At 34.8% G+C, this 20,919-nt stretch overlaps 1 protein-coding gene across 11 annotated transcripts; it reads left to right on the top strand.

Moving 5' to 3' along the window:
* Positions 1 to 13,229: 13,229 nt before the first annotated feature.
* Positions 13,230 to 18,082, top strand: LOC128290346 (peroxisome biogenesis protein 5-like). Of its 11 annotated transcripts, XR_008280091.1 has the most exons (6): positions 13,230 to 13,586; positions 13,972 to 14,038; positions 14,136 to 14,239; positions 15,076 to 15,141; positions 16,858 to 16,943; positions 17,757 to 18,082. XR_008280091.1 is itself a non-coding variant. In XM_053025724.1 (5 exons), exons 2-5 carry the CDS (start codon positions 14,169 to 14,171, stop codon positions 17,850 to 17,852), a joined length of 315 nt encoding a protein of 104 aa, XP_052881684.1. In that variant the 5' UTR covers positions 13,230 to 13,531; positions 13,972 to 14,168; the 3' UTR covers positions 17,853 to 18,082. The 11 variants fall into 11 exon arrangements, 4 of the variants coding, with proteins under 4 accessions (XP_052881684.1, XP_052881685.1, XP_052881683.1 ...); XR_008280095.1 differs by lacking the exon at positions 17,757 to 18,082 and having other exon boundaries at positions 13,230 to 13,531; positions 16,858 to 17,080; XR_008280097.1 differs by lacking the exon at positions 17,757 to 18,082 and having other exon boundaries at positions 14,147 to 14,193; positions 15,034 to 15,141; positions 16,858 to 17,080.
* Positions 18,083 to 20,919: the final 2,837 nt, after the last annotated feature.

Genomic DNA, 20,919 nt, shown 5'->3' with positions numbered 1-20,919 from the left:
TATCAAGATTAAGGTATGTTTGATGTTGTGCCATGAGATTCATGCATGTTTTTAGTTGCTAGCTTGATGTTCTTATTAGCCCATAGTTCAAATCTTTGCTATGTCATGGGGATGGTATTCGGCCAAGGTGGATTTTGTGTTGATATCATTGCATGCTAAATGTGAAGCTTGTTAATGATGCATGTGATGGTGGATTGATAACTCTTGAATCTCCTTTTAGCATCCTTGAGTGAGACATTAAGTTCCTTGTTCAACCATGACCAAAATTGAAATGGTAAGGTGTTGTGATGCATTCGCCATGGTAGGATATAGAAGAGAAATAAGGTTGTTGTTAGATGAAGTAGAGTCTAACAAATGAGCTCAGTATGTGCATTAGTTGCTAGATGGAGAAGAATCGGCTAGCAAGTTGTGTGCTAAGGCCGAATGTAATTTGGTATATTCGGTAATGCATGTGTTGAATTAGTGTAAAGGAGAGGATGCTTTAATAGTGTATATATGTGTATTAGCCAAGTTTTGAACTTGAAACAAATGGTGTTTAGTCAACACAAGTGACCATACTTGTAGAATGTATTAAGTGTTGCAATCGGCCTTAGCATAGATGTGTATGTTCGGCCATTGGTAGCCTATTGATGGCTTTAGCTTGACTTAGATAATTGACTAAGGGAAATATTAGCTAGTATGTTGAATTCGATTCGTGATTTCGTACATATGTGACTCTAATGTCTAATGTATATATGGGCTAAGTACCTTGAGCTTCTCTTTTGATGTTCGAATGAATTGTATTAAATTGTTGATGTGATTAAAATGCGTATGATCATTGTGTATTTGAGCTAAAAGGTGGCCATATGACCTATCAAACTCCTTGTCATATTCGCCATAAGCCAAAGAAAATGAGACTTTGATAAGTTAAATTTGTTTGAATTAGCTCAAGAGCTTAGGGACCACAGTTGGATAAGGGAAAGGAAAAAGTGATCGAATAGCCGTTGAAGCCGTTCGACAACATCCGAGGTAAGTTTTGAGCAATGGAACCTAGATTATGATTCGATTAGATTATGTCACAAACAAATCAAAATCATGCTCTTTGAATGTGGCTATTCAAATTGAAACTTGTAAGTGTGATAAGTGTCTTGTGTTTGAGCTTTGGTAATGAAAATGAAACATGGATGTGTCATGATTTATTGATGTATGTGCATGGTTATTGAATGATATCCTGCTAAGTCCCAAGGCTTTTGTGTTAAGTGACTATATCCGCACTAAGATCCAAGAGGCATTTATGCGAGTTACTATATCCGGCCAAAACCGAAGGCATTTGTGCTAGCGACTATATCCGGGCTAAGTCCCGAAGGCATTTATGCTAGTGATCATATCCGGGCTAAGACCCGAAGGCCTTGTGCGAGTGGTTATATCCGGTTAAATCCCAAAGGTACGTGATTCAGGAATGAGCGATCTTGCTATAAAAATTTCAGTTAATACGCTTGTAAAGTCCCAACAATGAGGTATGTTTCGTATGTGCATTGGAATAGTCGATCCCCTTCGAATAATATTCGCTCAATCGAGTAATGAGCCTCCGTATTTGGCTAAGATGATCCCTTATGTATGAATATAGGGGCTGGAATGTGAAGTAGGAATGATTTGAGAATATGTATATATGGAATTATCCGTTTAGTTATATGAATGCTATACTTCCGATGTGCTTAAACTCTTTGCTCAAAACTTACTAAGCATTAAATGCTTACTCCGTTTCTTTAATTCTCTGTTTTATAGATTTTGGTTCGTCAGCTATCAGACTCGAGAATTTTGAAGTCGAAGTCGCCCACACTATCAAAGCTCCTTTTGGTATATTTTTGGTTGAACTTTGAAATGGCATGTATAGGACTACCCTTTTGTTGTAGGTCATGTACCTTTCGGTTTTGTGTAAATTTGGATAGCCATGCGAAAATGGCTTAAGTATACTTTGGGCATGGTATTATAATCATTGTATGTTGTTCATTAAGAGGTATGGAAATGTTTGGAAACGATTAGCCATTGGGATGGTTAATCATGATCATATTTTGTGCTATTTATGTTAAAGGGCTAGTTGAATCATGGAAACTATGAAATAGGTAAAGCCTACCTTAAAGACAGATGCTGACAGCTGCAGTGACGTGGATGTGAAAAATCACTAAAAATAGTAGGAATGGAATTAAATAGTGAATAAATTATGTAAATGAACCTTGACGAGTCTATTTTCATAGGAGAGTAACGAAACGATCATATGAACAGTATGTTAAGAGATATTTAAGTTTTCGTGAGACAGGGCCAGAACGGTTTCTGGAGTCCCTGTTCCGACTTTGGAAATTCATTATAAATTGACCAGAGATAATTAGAAGCCATGCAATATATGTACAGATTCCTTTTCGAGTATAATTTCTATAGAAACAAACGGCATCAGTATTGAAGCCCTGTACAGGGAGATATCCAAATTGTAATGCATAAAGGTCAGTGTAGTTGCACCCTGTAACAGGGGAGACTTTAACTAATAAACTGTACTAATTGGCCAGACCAAAAATTCTAGAAAAAAATCTGTAGATGGACATATGAGTCTAGTTTCAGGGAAAAATTACGAAACTGATTTTCGAGTTTTGGAACTCAAGATATGATTTTTTTAAGGTGACAGTGATGCAGTTAGCCAACCGCCTCGAAATTTTAAATTGAATTTGTGAAAGTAAGGGATTAAGCCCGTTAACCCCCGTGTCCGACTCCGGCGACGGTCTCGGGTATGGGGTGTTACAATTTTATTGGTATCAGAGCTACGGTGTAGTCGATTCTAGGACTACCGTAATGTGTTTGGGTTTAGCTATACATGCCATTTTATGTGATTATTTGATAGTGTAGTGATTCGACATTTGCAAATGTGTTTATTTATAGTAATGGATCCCAATCTGACCGAAGCGGTGGTGATGATCTTGAGAGTGTAGCGCTGCTCCCTTTACAAGGGACAATGCGGCGGACTCTCAACCTAATGCTAGTAATCCGAATGAGGAAGCTAGACAAGCTTTCTATAGCGTGATGAATGATTGGTTCAACCAATACATTCGAACTAATCTGTTGTTCCACAACCTCCATTCCCGACAAACACAACCCCAAGACCTACAATACCTCCCAAGAATCGACCAAATAAGGTCAAATAAGCCCCAGTTGATGAAATTCAAAAACAGAGCTCTTGAATTTAAGGCTACGGATAGCGATGATGCCGAGCAAGTGAATTTTGGTTGGACAACACTATTTGGGTACTCGATGAGCTATCTTGCACACCGATAAGTGCCTAAAGTGTACTATCTCCTTGCTACGTGATTACGCCTACTATTGGTGGAATACGTTGACTTCATTGTACCTAGAGAGCAAATAACTTGGGAGTTCTTCCAAACCGAGTTTGAAAGAAGTATATCGATCGAGATTCATTGACCAAAAGCGGAAGGAATTTCTTGAACTCAAACAAGGTTCCATGTCGGTTCTGACTATGAACGAAAATTTGTGAGGCTTAGCCGCGATGCATGACGAAATGCATTTCCTCGAAGTCGTAATGTAAACGTTTCAAGGATGGACTAAATGATGATATAAAGTCGTATGTTGGCATCTTGGAAATCCGAGAATTTGTAGTACTTATTGAGCGAGCTTGCAAGGCTGAGGAGCTCAGTATGGAGAAAAGAAAAGCTGAGGTGGGAGCAAGGGAGTTTCGTAAGAGGTCTTCAGGGAAGCCCTTCCCATAATCATCGAAGAAATTTAGAGATGGCTTGGGCCGGTCTAGGGACACTTCGGGCTTTTCTAGACGAGATCGCGATCGACCCCCTTTGAGCACACGAGTCACTTCGATCGCCAGTGTTGGAAATGACCGTCGAGACAGAGCGGAATGCCAGTATTGTGGTAAATGGCATTCGGGGAGTTGTAGGTTCCATGACCGCTCCTGTTACAAGTGCGGGTCAGCCAACCACTTTATACAAGATTGCCCGAGATTGTCTGAACAGAATGTAAATCAGAGTGGGAAACCGGGTGCTACCACTGCTTGAGGTAGACCATCTAGGAATACGGGCAATGCTAGCTGCGATCAGAGAGGATCTAGAGATGCTACCACCAGATCTGAGGCTCGTGCTCCTGCTAGGACTTATGCCATACACGCACGCGAGGATGCTTCCTCGCCAGATGTTATTACCGGTACTTTCACTCTCTTTGATACTAATGTGATTGCTTTGATTGACCCTGGTTCTACTCATTCTTATATATGTGAAACCTTAGCATCCACTAAGACTTTGCCTATTGAGTCTACCGAGTTCGTAATTCGGGTGTCAAATCCCTTGGGTCGTTACGTGCTTGTCGACAAAGTGTGTAAGAAATGTCCCCTAGTAATTCGAGGTTTCGCTTTCCGTGGACTTGATGCTTTTGCCGTTCGATGAATTTGATGTTATTCTTGGTTTGGATTGGTTGACCGTGCATGATGCGGTTGTGAATTGCAAAAGCAAGACTATTGATTTGAGTGCGCAAATAACGAGATAATTCGAGTTGAGTCTACGGACTTAAAGGGTTGCCACCGTAATATCGCAATGTTGGCCCGAAATATGTAAGAAAGGGTGCGAAGCATACCTTGCGTATGTACTTGATGACAAGGAATTGGAAGAGAACCCGAATCTGCTTGGTGGTTTGTGAATACCCGGATGTTTTTCCGAAGAATTAACGGGTTTACCACTGTTCGGAAGTAGAGTTTGGTATTGAGCTTGTACACGGACTACGCCAATTTCGATAGCTCCGTGTCGTATGGCACCAACCGAGTTAAAAGAATTGAAAGCTCGGTTGCAAGAGTTGACGGATAGAGGTTTCGCTCGACCAAGTTTCTCACCTTGGGTGCACCAAGATTGTTTGTGAAAAGAAGGATGAACCATGAGGTTGTGCATTGACTATCGTCAACTAAATAAAGTGACGATAAAAATAAATATCCGTTACAGCGTATTGATGATTTGTTTGATCAACTAAAGGGAGCCTCGGTGTTTTCAAAGATAGATTTGAGATCGAGGTATTACGATTCTTGGTTCGAGATTCGGATATACCCAAAACGCTTTCGAGCGAGATACGGCCACTACGATTCTTAGTAATGCCGTTTGGGCTCACTAATGCCCTACGGTATTTATGGATTTGATGAATCGGATCTTGAGACGATGTTTGGACCGGTTCGTAGTTGTGTTTATTGACGACATCTTGGTCTATTCAAGAGATGAGACCGAACATCTTGAGCACACGAGGTTAGTGTTGCAAATTTTACGGGATGAGAAGCTATATGCTAAGTTCGATGAAGTGTGAGTTCGGTTAAGAGAGGTTAGCTTCTTGGGTCATGTGGTATCTGCATCGGTATTCGAGTTGACCCGAGCAAAATTTCGCCATACTTAGCTGGAAGCCTCAGAAATATTCTTGAGGTTCGAGCTTTTTGGGACTTGCTTAGGTTACTACCGACGGTTTGTAAAAGGATTCTCGATGATAGCCACACCCATGACGGCTACTTCAAAAGATGTTAAGTTGAATGGACGGAAAAATGTCGAAAAGTTTTGATCAACTGAAAACTTATTTGATGAAGCTCAATTTTAGTGCGGCCGAATCGGGCAAAGAGTTTGTCATCTATAGTGACGCCTCCCTACTTGGGTTAGGTTGCGTATTGATGCAAGAAGGTCGAGTTGTGGCCTATGCGTCGAGACAATTAAAGCCACATGAGAAAAAATTATCCGACCCATGATCTCGAATTAGCTGCCATCGTATTCGCCTTGAAAATATGGCGACATTACTTATTTGGTGAGAAGTGCCATGTATTTTCGGATCACAAAAGTCTCAAATATTTGATGACTCAAAGAGACTTGAATCTGTGACAAAGGCGTTGGCTTGAGTTGTTGAAAGATTATGAGCTGGTCATTGATTATCACCCGAGAAAGGCTAATGTGGTTGCGGACGCCTTAAGCCTAAGTCCTTTGTTTGCTTCTGACGATGAATGTACACTTGTCTGTTCTACCCGACAATGTGTTAATAGCTAAATTAAAGGCCAAACCATTATTGATTCATCAAATTCGTGAAGCTTAGAAAGTCGACGATGAGTTGGTTGCAAAAAGGGCTGAATGTGTTCCGAATGTGGAATCGGAGTTTCAAATTGATGATGACGATTGTTTGAGGTACAGAAATCGGTTGTGTGTTCCAAGAAATTCAGAACTCATTTCGATGATTCTGAACGAAGCTCATTGTAGCCGAATGTCAATTCACCCGGGGAGTACGAAAATGTACAACGATCTGAGACGTCAGTTTTGGTGGCATGGTATGAAACGAGACATTTTCGATTTTGTCTCGAAGTGCTTAGTATGTCAGCAAGTGAAGGCGAAACATCAAGTGCCTACGGGTTTACTTCAACCGATCATGATAACTGAATGGAAATGGGATCGAGTCACGATGGATTTTGTATCTGGGTTGCCGTGTCGACAAGTAAGAAGGATACGATTTGGGTTGTTGTCGATGGACCGACTAAGTCGGCTCATTTTATCCCGTGCGTCACGGATTTTTCATTAGATAAACTAGCTGAATTATATGTTTCTCAGTTGTGAGATTACACGGGTACCAATTTCTATTGTGTCGGATAGAGATCCGAGATTTACCTCACGATTTTGGAAGAAATTGCAAGAAGCTTTGGGTACCAAGTTGCATTTTAGCACCGTTTTCACCCCCAAACCGATGGTCAATCCGGCGGATAATTCAAATATTCGAGGATATGTTGAGATGCTGCATCCTTGAGTTTAGTGGTTCATGGGAACGGTATTTACCTTTGATTGAATTCGCCTACAATAATAGTTTTCAATCAAGCATTAAGATGGCACCTTACGAGGCCTTGTACGGGCATAAATGCCGTACACCATTGTTTTGGACCGAACTCGGTGAAGGTAAAATTTTCAGAGTTGATTTGATTAAAGATGCTGAACAGAAAGTAAAAGTAATCCGTGAAAGTCTAAAGGCAGCCGCAGATCGTCAGAAATCATACGCGAATTTGAAACGAAAAGACATTGAATATCAGGTGGGAGATAAAGTGTTTCTTAAAGTTTCACCTTGGAGAAAGATACTCCGATTTGGCCGTAAGGGCAAACTGAGTCCGAGATTCATCGGGCCATATGAGATATCCGAACGAGTCGGTCCAGTTGCGTATTGTTTGATTTTGCCCCCTGAACTTGAAAAGATTCACGACGTCTTTCATGTTTCGATGCTTCGACGTTATAGATCTGATCCGTCGCACGTAATTAGTCCATCAGAGGTTGAAATTCAAGCCAATATGAGTTATGAAGAAGAACCGATTCGTATCCTAGCACGTGAACTGAAAGAGTTGCGAAACAAAAGGGTTCCGCTAGTGAAAGTGTTATGGCTCAAACACAAGATAGAAGAAGCTACTTGGGAACCCGAGAACTCTATGAAAGAGCGATACCCAAACCTATTTACCGGTAAGATTTTCGGGGACGAAAATTTCTTAAGTGGGGGAGAGTTGTGACAGCCCTAAATTGACCCTAGTCGGAAAGTGGTTTCGGGACCACTAAACCGAGTCATAAAAATAATTAGCCGTCATAGTGGATGCTCATTATATGTACATATGCATGTGTGAAAAATTCATGTTTGAATTTTGTTAATTGTAAGTGAATTTTATCAAATAGGACTTATGTGAGAAAATTTAGAAATGTGCTAGGCAAATGTAAAGTGGCCTATTAATGCATGTTGTGAAAATGATGGGCTTGCATGTCAAATTTCCCTAAATTAAAGCCTAGTGGCCGGCCATGACAAAGGGTGATGGGCAAAACATGTCATAAAACATGTTGTGTAAATGGCTTATGTTGGAATAAATAAAATAAGGAGTATGGGTAATAAAGAAATGGAAAAAGGAAAGAAGGTGTGTGATCCCCCCCCATTGCCGTGAGTTGAGGGAAAGGAAAAAAAAAAAGTGTGTTCATCCTTTTCATTTCTTTTGGCCGAAAATTCTAAGGAAGAAAGAAGAAGTTCTTGCTCCATGTTTGGTTTAGAAGAGGATTAGGAGGAGGTTCGCCATACTTGTATCAAGATTAAGGTATGTTTGATGTTGTGCCATGAGATTCATGCATGTTTTTAGTTGCTAGCTTGATGTTCTTATTAGCCCATGGTTCAAATCTTTGCTATGTCATGGGGATGGTATTCGCCAAGGTGGATTTTGTGTTGATATCATTGCATGCTAAATGTGAAGCTTGTTAATGATGCATGTGATGGTGGATTGATAACTCTTGAATCTCCTTTTAGCATCCTTGAGTGAGACATTAAGTTCCTTGTTCAACCATGACCAAAATTGAAATGGTAAGGTGTTGTGATGCATTCGGCCATGGTAGGATATAGAAGAGAAATAAGGTTGTTGTTAGATGAAGTAGAGTCTAACAAATGAGCTCGTATGTGCATTAGTTGCTAGATGGAGAAGAATCGGCTAGCAAGTTGTGTGCTAAGGCGAATGTAATTTGGTATATTCAGGTAATGCATGTGTTGAATTAGTGTAAAGGGAGAGGATGCTTTAATAGTGTATATATGTGTATTAGCCAAGTTTTGAACTTGAAACAAATGGTGTTTAGTCAACACAAGTGACCATACTTGTAGAATGTATTAAGTGTTGCAATCGGCCTTAGCATAGATGTGTATGTTCGGCCATTGGTAGCCTATTGATGGCTTTAGCTTGACTTAGATAATTGACTAAGGGAAATATTAGCTAGTATGTTGAATTCGATTCGTGATTTCGTACATATGTGACTCTAATGTCTAATGTATATATGGGCTAAGTACCTTGAGCTTCTCTTTTGATGTTCGAATGAATTGTATTAAATTGTTGATGTGATTAAAAATGCGTATGATCATTGTGTATTTGAGCTAAAAGGTGGCCATATGACCTATCAAACTCCTTGTCATATTCGCCATAAGCCAAAGACAAAATGAGACTTTGATAAGTTAAATTTGTTTGAATTAGCTCAAGAGCTTAGGGACCACAGTTGGATAAGGAAAGGAAAAAGTGATCGAATAGCCGTTGAAGCCGTTCGACAACATCCGAGGTAAGTTTTCGAGCAATGGAACCTAGATTATGATTCGATTAGATTATGTCACAAACAAATCAAAATCATGCTCTTTGAATGTGGCTATTAAGCCAAAACTTGTAAGTGTGATAAGTGTCTTGTGTTTGAGCTTTGGTAATGAAAATGGAACATGGATGTGTCATGATTTATTGATGTATGTGCATGGTTATTCGAATGATATCCTGCTAAGTCCCAAGGCTTTTGTGTTAAGTGACTATATCCGCACTAAGATCCGAAGGCATTTATGCGAAGTTACTATATCCGGCCAAAACCCAAGGCATTTGTGCTAGTGACTATATCCGGCTAAGTCCCGAAGGCATTTATGCTAGTGATCATATCCGGGCTAAGACCAAGGCCTTGTCGCAGTGGTTATATCCGGTTAAATCCAAGGTACGTGATTCGGGAATGAGCGATCTTGCTGTAAAAATTTCAGTTAATACGCTTGTAAAGTCCCAACAATGAGGTATGTTTCAGATGTGCATTGGAATAGTCGATCCCTTGAATAATATTCGCTCGGTCGAGTAATGAGCCTCCGTTATTTGGCTAAGATGATCCCTTATGTATGAATATAGAAATGGAATGTGAAGTAGGAATGATTTGAGAATATGTATATATGGAATTATTCGTTTAGTTATATGAATGCTATACTTAGATGTGCTTAAACTCTTTGCTCAAAACTTACTAAGCATTAAATGCTTACTCCGTTTCTTTAATTCTCTGTTTTATAGATTTTGGTTAAATCACCATCGGACTCGAGAATTTTGAAGTCGAATCGCCCACACTATCAAAGCTCCTTTTGGTATATTTTTGGTTGAACTTTGAAATGGCATGTATAGGACTACCCTTTTGTTGTAGGTCATGTACCTTTCGGTTTTGTGTAAATTTGGATAGCCATGCGAAAATGGCTTAAGTATACTTTGGGCATGGTATTATAATCATTGTATGTTGTTCATTAAGAGGTATGGAAATGTTTGGAAACGATTAGCCATTGGGATGGTTAATCATGATCATATTTTGTGCTATTTATGTTAAAGGGCTAGTTGAATCATGGAAACTATGAAATAGGTAAAGCCTACCTTAAAGACAGATCTTGACAATTGCGATGGCGTGGATGTGAAAAATCACTAAAAATAGTAGGAATGGAATTAAATAGTGAATAAATTATGTAAATTAACCTTGAAGAGTCTATTTTCATAGGAGAGTATGTAAACGATCATATGAACAGTTTAAATGAGGAGAGTAACGAAACGATCATATGAACAAGTATGTTAAGAGATATTTAAGTTTTAGTGAGATGGGCGAACAGCTTTACGGAGTCCCTGTTCCGACTTTGGAAATTCATTATAAATTGACCAGAGATAATTAGAAGTCATGCCATATATGTACAGATTCTTTTTCAAGTCTAGTTTCTATAGAAACAAACGGCATCAGTATTGAATCCCTGTGCAGGGAGATATCCAAATTGTAATGCATGAAGGTCATGTAGTCCACCCCGTAATGGGAGACTTTAACTAATAAACTGTACTAATTGGCGGACCAAAAATTCTAGAAAATAATCGTAGATGGACATATGAGTCTAGTTTCAGGGAAAAATTACGAAACTGATTTTCGAGTTTTGGAACTCAAGATATGATTTTTTAAGGTGACAGTGACGCAGATTAATAACCGCACGGAAATTTTAAATTGAATTTGTAAAAGTAAGGGATTAAGCCGTTAACCCCGTGTCGACTCGTGACGGTCTCGGTGCACGGGTGTTACAATACACGTATGATATTATGACATGACATGTTGCATGGGGGTGGGTTTGATATATTTGGAGGAAGTGTACTGTACTAGCAGCTCTGCTGCATATACTGTTTAGTGCCGCAACTAGTGCTATATTTTAGAGTGTAGGGATAGGTGGGTCGATTTTATCCCCACATGAAGTGTAGGGCTGGACGGAGTGGAGTGTAGAGGATGGATGGGTAGGACTTCTGATTGCATTTCTGTTACTGTTACTGTAATTTTCTAAGGCCACACTGCTACTGATACTATATTGGGCTAAAACCCTAACTGTTACTGGACTGTTACTAAAACAGGCTTAGGCCCAGACTGTATTTGCCTATTGTATGACTGATTGTCTGTTTAATAAGGGATTACACATTGATTTTTCATAAACTTAGCCTTCTGGCGTCTTGTGCAGGTAATCCTAAGGTGGTTCGGTGCTGCGAGGGACTCGATAGAGGCCACACAACCGCTTTTGCTACTATTTTAACCTTTTATTATTTAAGTTATTTTTTTGGGGTAGTTGCTATGTAATAAGGCCTCTTTAAATTTTTACTTTAACTTGCGGTTTGCTTACTTTGAATTATATCTACTAGTGGTAGGACGCGAATTTTCCAAAAAGATAAATATTTTTTTCAAAACATTACGCTACTACGACATATTTCAAAAAGCTTTTGCAACAAACATTTTTTTTAAAGTGTAATAACACTACAGTAAAACAGGTTTTTAGCGGCGTTTGATTGAAAAACGCCACTATAGATCGAGCATTAGCGGCGCTTTTCAAAAAACGCTTAAAAAAATATATTGAGCTTTTAGTGGCTTTAGTGGCGCTTTTTTAAAAATGCCGCTAAAGATTAAGTATTAGCGGCGCTTTTTAAAAAACACCGCTAATACTCAATCTTTAGCGGCGTTTTTAAAAAAACTCCGCAAAAAGTTTTGCAAAACGATGTCGTTTTATATTGAGCTTTTAGTGGCTTTAGTGGCGTTTTTTTAAAAAAAAGCACTATAGATCGAGTATTAGTGACGCTTTTTGAAAAACGCCGCTATAAATTTTAAAGTTTTTTGGTATATGACTGATTGTTTTTTAATTTATATGTTAAATATTTTCTTATATAATTGTAAAAGGGATAGTATTAATTTTAAAATGCTGAATTAATTACCATTATAGTTTAGGGCTTAGAATTTAGGGCATATGGTTAAGGGTTTAAGGTTTATGAGTTACTATTTAAAGGTTTATGATTATGGTTTAAGGGTTAGGGTTTAAGGGTTAGGGGTTAGGGGTTCAGTGTAAGGGTTTATGTTTTAGGATTTAAGGTTTATGGTTTAGGGATTAGGGATTAGGGATTAGAAGTTTAGGGTTTAGATTAATTAATTAATTAATTAATTATAATTATGGTCACATAAAATAAATAAATAAAACTCTTGATAAAATCATGTAAAATGAATTAAGTTTTAATTAAAATAACATTCAATTAAATCATTCCAATTATGAATTCAACTCAAAAACCTTTTGAAATACAATGGTTAAAATATGATGTTAGTCCCTATACTCTAATCAAGTCTCTAGATTTTATCCATGAACTTAAAATGGTAAAAATAATTAGAGGACTTAATTTAAATATATTAAAAAGTTTTATTAAATATTCAAATTAATACAATGTTAATGATCTTTTATCAAAATATTTAATACAAAAATTCATGGATATTTAAATAATTTTTACAATTATTTTAAAACTAATACAAAATGTTAGAATATTTAAATTAAAAGTATATGAAATGATATTTAAATATATTAAAAAGTTTTATTAGATCTTAATATTTTAAAATATAATTAGTTAAAATAAAACTATCATTGTACGGTCAATTAATTTTAAATTAGAAAACTTTAGACTATATGAAATGAATATTTGTCTTAAAAATATGTATATACATTTGTCCAATTTTTTCCCAATTATAAATGAATAATATTTTCCATAATCTTTAAATTTTCGTAATATTTAATTATTTTAGTACATACACATAATTTCCACGATTAACTTTATATCACATAATGTTATTAATAATAAAAGATCTTTTTATTTTTTCCAAAATAATATTTTTATATGAAAATAATAAATATGATTTTATAAAATTATATAAACTAATTTTGTTATTATATATATAATGTGCAACAATAATTTATTAATAAAATTTATTTTAATTTGAATGGATTTAATTAATTTTTACAATAATTTTAAGGAATTAGCGGCGCTAATATATAAACACCGCAATCAAAAAAAAATTAATTGAATTTAAACGTTATCGTTTCAAGGAGTGGAATTAGCCGCGTTTTTTTATAAACGCCGCAACTGTCATTTTTTTTTTTACCAAAACTCTGTGGTTTTAGTTTTATCCAATTTATTCCAAGTGCTCCCGATAGCTGTTCTTTTTCCCCTTAACAAAATTTCCCCAATTCCCTCTCTTCTCCTTTAATCCCTAAATTTTCATCCCCAAGCTCCCAACCCATTTGCCACCGAAGATGCCGACCGGACCACCTGGTGCATCGCCCTCGACTAACCCCTCTGCTGCGTCTCCGTCGCCGTCGGTCTCTACTGCCACAGCCAATCGATAAAGGGCTCAGATAGTTTGGTTTCTATTGTTGCTTCTAGGTCTGGAAAAGGGCTCCCAATTCTTTCATACTATCTAACGTTAACAACCTAAAAGGTTAAACTATATTGTGTTGACGACCCTTATCCGCTCATTGAAACTTGAAATTTTCATAGACCTCCTCGCACTCATGATACGAAAAATTGTGTTTTCTACTTTTCTGTTTGCATATTTACCGTACGTTAGAAAGTAAAATGTTTGCATCTTTGTTCAGTGAAAAATGAAAATTGCTTGATTTAATTTGTTCTGTTTAGTTTTATTTACTATTGCCTTCCCTTTTTTTTTTTTTGAATTTTCCAGATCTCGTCTATAGGCTATTTTTCAGCAGGAATTTCCCCTTTTTTTTAATATTAAAATCTATTTATTTAACAGTTAATTATTTTAGAAGCTCTCTCAACAGTCCTTTTAATATGTATTTCACTGATTAGATATCTCTATATAGGCTATTGCAGCAATGATGCGTGCTCAGGAGGCCGATCCTATCAATCTGGAAATACTTCTTGCTCTTGGTATGAGTCATACAAATGGCTAGTGAATGCTTATCCCTTTAATCAAGATGAGATTAAAATTTTTGAGTGTCAAACAAATACTGTTTGAAAAGTTCAGAATTGGAACAGGCTGCTGCTTTAAAGTATCTGTATGGATGGTTACGTCATCACCCAAAGTATGATGCGCCACCGGAGCTTGCTAATTCTTTATATTATGCATATGTAAGTACACTAGGGTATAATTCTTTGTTTTTTTCTTTTGGAGCAATGCCTTGATATTGCAATCTTGGTTTGAGTGTAAGCCGCTTCCTCTAATGTTACTGTGGGATAGTTTGCTTATGTTGTGAATGCTGTGATTACAAGAGTGTCTTTTTGCATATAATTTCCATGACTGCAGTGATTATATTTTGGACTTAGAGTTTTACATACGGTGACAGGATATAATTTTCCTTAAGATTACTAGAAGCTTATCCCTAACATTACATTTTGGAAATGTTATTGTTATATTTTGGTGTTAATCAAAGTGTTTTCTACCATACATGTGATAACCCAACATGTTAATCTTCTGTGTGCCAAACTCATATGGGTTGTATCATCTTTTCCTCTATTTCTCTTCTTTCTTATCTTTCAATGGTAAAGTGATGCATTGGTGTGTTATACAGCTCTCTTATAGGGTTGAATTATTTACTTGCTCCATCTTTGTAACCTTAGGCTGCTAAAAAGATGCTCCAAATAACATGTTGCACCTAGTTGGACCTTAAGAGACAAACTAGCTCTTCTATTCAGCTCCATGTAATTAGTTATTTTATTTGTTGAAGCTATTGGTTGATTTAGATGATTTGATTATGCACTTCCTCAATTTACATATACCCTTGATCATCTCTTCCAAAATGCTTTTTTTAATGCATTCAGATCTTGCATATGCAGTTTGATTGTTTAGCCTCTGTTACTGAGATTGTCCATTTAAAATTATTTGATGATAAACTTCCCTTTGCCTGTGGTGGCCATATTTTCAGCACTATTGGATTTAGTCTTTTGGTCTATGTCTGGATCTTTAGGCACTAGATTTGAAGCCAAACTATATACGTGCTTGGGAAAACATGGGTATCAATTACGCCAACCAGGTTTGTTATCTCCTGCACTGTTCTCTCATTGTCTTGACATTCATGAAAAGAGTTCTTACTTTATGTCTTCATTTCCTTTTGCATATTAAATTTATGCTTATTAATTAAACAACATAAATGATATTTTTTTGATCTCTTTAATTATTTGGGTCCATCCTACATAATAGTCAAATTTTTTAATCAACTAGCCACTATTATTTGCGTGACTTAAGATTGAGTTTGGATTTCAGCAATTTTTTAATGTAGTCAATGTTATTCAGAATTTTTTTCCTGGTAGTAAATTAAAATAATAAATTTTAAGTTTTATTCTAGTATAAAATATAGTTGGTACTAATTATATGAGTGCTTACCAATTGATTTTGCCTTTACCGACAAGTATGGTATATCGGTAGATAAAACATGAATTTTAAAATATAATTTTATATTTAAAGTTAAATATTTTATTCTTTATTTTGGATTTTAGAAGATTAAAATATGTCATAAGTCTATATACGCTTTTAAATTTTGAAATTTACTCCCTATACTTTTATTTTCAAGAATTTAGTTTATCTATTTTTAGATTTTAAAACAACGTTTCTAGTTGGACTTAAATTTTGAATTGGAAAAATATATGGACTAAATTCTAAATTTTTAATAGTAGAAGGATTTAAGGCATATTTTTAAATTTTTGAATTATGGATAGTATGGGATGATCTTATTGTTTAATTTATGGAATACTTTTTTACTTGTTCATTTTGAAACTGTTTGGTGATAGATTGTATTTGCAAGGCTTATTAAAAAGTATTTTATATTATTGATTAATATTTTATATTTAATATTTATAAATATTATATATAATTTTTAAAATAACAATAAATATGAAATAAGCCAGATAATATTGACTTTATTAATAAAAATAAAAACAATCAAATCTATTTAAGTGCATATATTTTTTAATCAATTAAAATTATTGTTGGTTTGGTTTGGTTTTGAAGATCATTTATCCACAAAGCATAACTGATTCTATAATCCATCATATTTATGCTTCTTTTTTCTTTTTTTTTTAGTGTTTTTGTTATACGTTTCGGTGTTCAACCTTATGAAAGACTTCTTATATTTGTCTTTTTAAATCTTTCGATTTCATTTTTTTGATAGTTTATTGCCTGTTATGTGTTTTATTTTATTTTTTCGATTGTTTGTTTCCCTTTGTATTTAACGACATTTTCTTGCAAATCTTTGAATAATTGAATCCTAGAATATATGTGTTTGAAATTTATTGATGTGGTCTGTGAGTTACTTTTTTGTTGTTTTATGCTGTTTATTATGATTTACAAAATAAGAGAACCTAAATTAAGAAAAAAATAGGTGTCTGAAAAAAATGGTAGTTTTAATTATTATTTCCTGCTTGAAGTTGAATGCTGTCCATATATGATTTTGAATACTGGAAATTTGCAGCATTTAATTTCCTGCTTGAAGTTGATTAAACCATACTGTAAATGCAAAATATTTATATGCTGTTCACATGCTAAATTAACCATTAGTGAGCTTAAAATTGATCTATTCAAATGTGTTAAATTCATTGTTCAATGTGATGTTATTTATGCTAATGTATTGAGTATATTAAGTTGTGCAATTTGATGTTATAAGTGGCGTTAATGTTGACTTGTTAATTGCATATTTTATTATTAATTTGACGTTATATGTGTCATTCATTAACTTTTGTTTCTTTTTTCTCAGGTTTGAGTTTTTGTTGGATGCATGGTCCAGGATTAGCTGAATTCATGCATAGTGACGACTTGTTTGAGCTAATTGTTGATCTTAAAGTGTGCATTCTATCATTATTTTGTTCTATTTGTATTTTGTTAGATTTCTAGTGTAGTATGATAAGTGCGGTATTTTGTTTGATTGTTATTGATTAACTTTCTATTTGGTGGGATATATATTTATATCATAGATATAATTCTTCTTCTTAATATTTTGATAATGAATTTTCATTTTTTTATATTTTTCATGACTTTTATAATATTTTATTTTTTTTTAATTTTATGACCTTTAGCGGCGTTTTTGGGAGAAGTTTCGCTAAAGGTCATGATCTTTAGCGGCGTTTGTGGGAAAAGCGCCGCTTGCAAAAACGCCGCAAATAGTTTTAGGGCGCTTAAAAGCGCCGCTAAGGCCTAAAAAAAGGCCGCTAAAACTCAATTTTGCTGTAGTGTAACAACCTGAAATGATTAAACTTTTGCTAAACCATCTTGAGTTTTTAACAGCGATAAAGATGCCTAAAAGTTTTGTAAAAGATCACTACGAAGGTTTTGATATAGTACAAACTTTTCAAACAGAGCGATGATTTTCAAAACACACTTTAAAGTGACATCGTAGATTCAGCCATAACGTCTAGGTCGGGTTTGGGGCGTTACAATTTTTTTGAATCGATAAGCTCATCTAAGATTATTGTTGTAATGTATTGACATAAGACTAACACAACAATCGAGTGTATGTGATAGGGAAATTATATTATACTTGTTGGAGTGAATATTTAATATGGTTGTATGCTAAACAGCCGGTTATTTTACTTTTCAGTTATTCGAACTTACTAAGCATGTTAATGCTTACACCCTATCTTTTCCCTTGTCTTGTAGAGCTCGCGGACTCGTGAAGATTGGAAGATAGTTGGAGCTCCGATCACACTATCAACTTGTCTTCCTTGGTATATAGAAACTTTTATTTTTTTATAATGGCATGTATAGGATTCTTGGTTATTTTTGTTATATGTGTCATTGGGCTAGCCAAAGTAAAGGCTTAAATGATATGCTTATTTATTTTGTATATGCCCATGAGATATGGCTTATATTGATGTAGGTTGTAAACCTACTAACTTTGCATGTTTATGCTTGATTGTTTCATGTGATGGTTGATGCAGTATACCATGAATGGACGAGTGTAATGTGGCCAAATCATTTGGAAATGGTTTATGTCATAATTGGCATGGGTTATAAATAGGCCAAGTGTAAAATGGGATTTTTGAAATGTTATGTAACACCCCTAACCCGTATCCGTCGCGGGATTATGGTTACGAAGCATTACCTATCAAAACACAATTTAGAACAGACAGTCATTACAAATCACATACCTTGTAATATAATTTCCTTTATAAAAGTTATTTTTTGAAAATAAAATAATAACCAACCTCTTTTTCATATAAGTCAAATTCATATATTTGAATCACATATTCAAACACACAATCATGCTTAATCAAACATTCTGTTATAAAACTATGTTTCAATATTAACCATTTCCATACCATTTGCTTAGTCAAAATTTGAAACCAAGCTATCAAATATCAAAACCAAATTGTACATGTTTCATAATTACAAAATTAAAACCATATGATTAACACCTTAATAGAAATCGAATACATAAATTATGGTTAAACATATTTCATTACATATACAAGTACATATATCACATCATCCCTTTGTACATGTCCATTTCATAAGCAAAATATCATTCATATCATTTATTAGGTATTCAAGTATGTATCAATATCAAATACTACTAAATGAATGAGTATAGCTTTTGGACATTATAATTTCATGCGCATTTTTTCCATAACCTCAATAACTAATTATAAACTCAATTTCCAAGTCAAACCTATCAAATTCCATATGCTGTACAGCATATCAAAATTTATATATATACAATTAATTCATTTTCCATCTATACGACTAGCAAATCAACCTAAAAATAATACGCATTTCACTATAGCAAAATTTACCAATTTGAGCCCAAATAATACTTCAAACTTATCCATTTTTAGCATACAAATTTTTCATGTTTAAATCTCGTATATCTAACCATTCAAATAAACCATTCGGACATCAATTTCAACCTCAATAAGTCTTAACAATTCCATTACCCACATTTTAAGCTAACATGCTATCTTAAAACTAAATATCATAACAATTATGTCACTTCTGTCTAATTAAGTGGCCATCAAGCATACTCAAAGGTAATCATCAATTTCCATCATGAATCGTACTTAAAACACAACCAATCAAGCATAATATAATTATAAACTTTGTCGTCGCAAACCGAATCGACATAACCAATACTCAATCAAATATATATATAGTTATCACTTTATCTTATTATTAAGCCAAAACATAACACTTTTCATACTTTCCAAAATGAAATACTTTCATGGATGATTATTCATCCTTATTAGCATTTCTTAATGCCGAACCATATACCAAATACCACACATATATATACCATAAAACACACTTCCATAATAACCTTAAGACTTGACCGAACACACACAACATTAACATCTTAAACAAGCCATTTTCGCATGGCTATATATATATACACAAATTTCAAAACCAAATATGTCAAAACTAGCCTATACATGCCACATAACCTAGATTCAAAGCATTAATTTACTGAAATGAAAACTGGATAGTGTGATGAGATCTCCTACGACTTCCAACCCAAGCAAGTCTCTGAAACTCTATAAACGTAATAAAAACACACAGAGTAAGCTTTAAAAGCTTAGTAAGCCATAAGTAGATAAATCATTTCAATAATATTTAAAAATTAATATCACTAAGCCAAATTTAACAAATCTCAATCATTCATACATTCATTGTACTTGTAAATTCATATACCATATTAAATAACTTCTCTTATCTTATTTATCAATGAATATATATACCATTTTTTTTAATTTCGAATAACAACCGTTAACTCAATCATATAAATCAAGTTTGCACATAATTATTACATGACTAACCAAAATATGTCATGCTTCACTAGCCAATTTACATATACAAACTGTACATCATAACACCACCGTCTCGATATCTATTTCATATCAAATTTTCAAATCAAAACAGTATATCTCAAAACCATGTTTCTTGTTTCATACTTCTCATGTTCGAATCATTGAATCACAGGATCATATAACTAGCACATATAACACACATTCATTTATATACATTTCTTTCATTCATAATAATATATGTCACATATTGTCATTAGAAACATATTCACCTACCATTTCTGAATTCATATACAATTCACACATACCAAAAATCATATATGTATACACATGTTTCACACTTTAATATCACATACTTATATCATTTTGCCGAATATAAATTTGCATTCAATATACATATAACCAACTTTATGACATGAACCATATCATTACTTTAAATACCAAAACTTACCTTAATTTCAATACATTAGCTAACACATACCTGAACCCTTTAATTCGATTTAGTATTCGGTCTTTACTTAACATTGCTCGTTGAATAATTCAGAATTAAATAGGATACTTGGATAGTCGCACATATCGTACAATGCCTGGTCTTACATGTAATTACATATCGATGCCATTGTCCCAGACAGAGTCTTACTCGTAAACACATATCAGAATCACATATCGATGGCAACGTATTAAATGTGGTCTTACTCGCACAAACATATCGTACAATGACAACGTCCCAGACGTGGTCTTACATATAATCACATATTGATGCTACTATCCCAGACAAGGTCTTACACGAAATCTCTAATCGATGCCAGTGTCCCAGACACGGTCTTACACGATATCTCAAATTGATGCCAATGTCCCAGACGTGGTCTTACACGAAATCATATCTCGGAATCCAATGTCAAGACGTATGTATCCTCTACTTTTCCTATGGTTCATACAGGGCTTTTCAGATGTCATCACGTTATCAGAACTTTCTCGTATTCATATATTCTACTTCTCAAACAATTCAATATCATAATAAC

This window comes from Gossypium arboreum, chromosome 3 (genome assembly GCF_025698485.1).
Source record: "Gossypium arboreum isolate Shixiya-1 chromosome 3, ASM2569848v2, whole genome shotgun sequence".
In the NCBI taxonomy this organism is placed as follows: Eukaryota; Viridiplantae; Streptophyta; class Magnoliopsida; order Malvales; family Malvaceae; genus Gossypium; species Gossypium arboreum.
This window is presented reverse-complemented; position numbering and strand designations above follow the sequence as displayed.

Excerpts from the sequence above, each read along its gene's own strand:
- LOC128290346 (XM_053025724.1), top strand. The coding sequence starts at position 14,169 with ATGGATGGTTACGTCATCACCCAAA. Across the intron at positions 14,194-15,033 it reads TGGTTACGTCATCACCCAAA|CACTATTGGATTTAGTCTTT; the intron begins GTATGATGCGCC and ends CCATATTTTCAG. Across the intron at positions 16,944-17,756 it reads AGCTAATTGTTGATCTTAAA|AGCTCGCGGACTCGTGAAGA; the intron begins GTGTGCATTCTA and ends CTTGTCTTGTAG.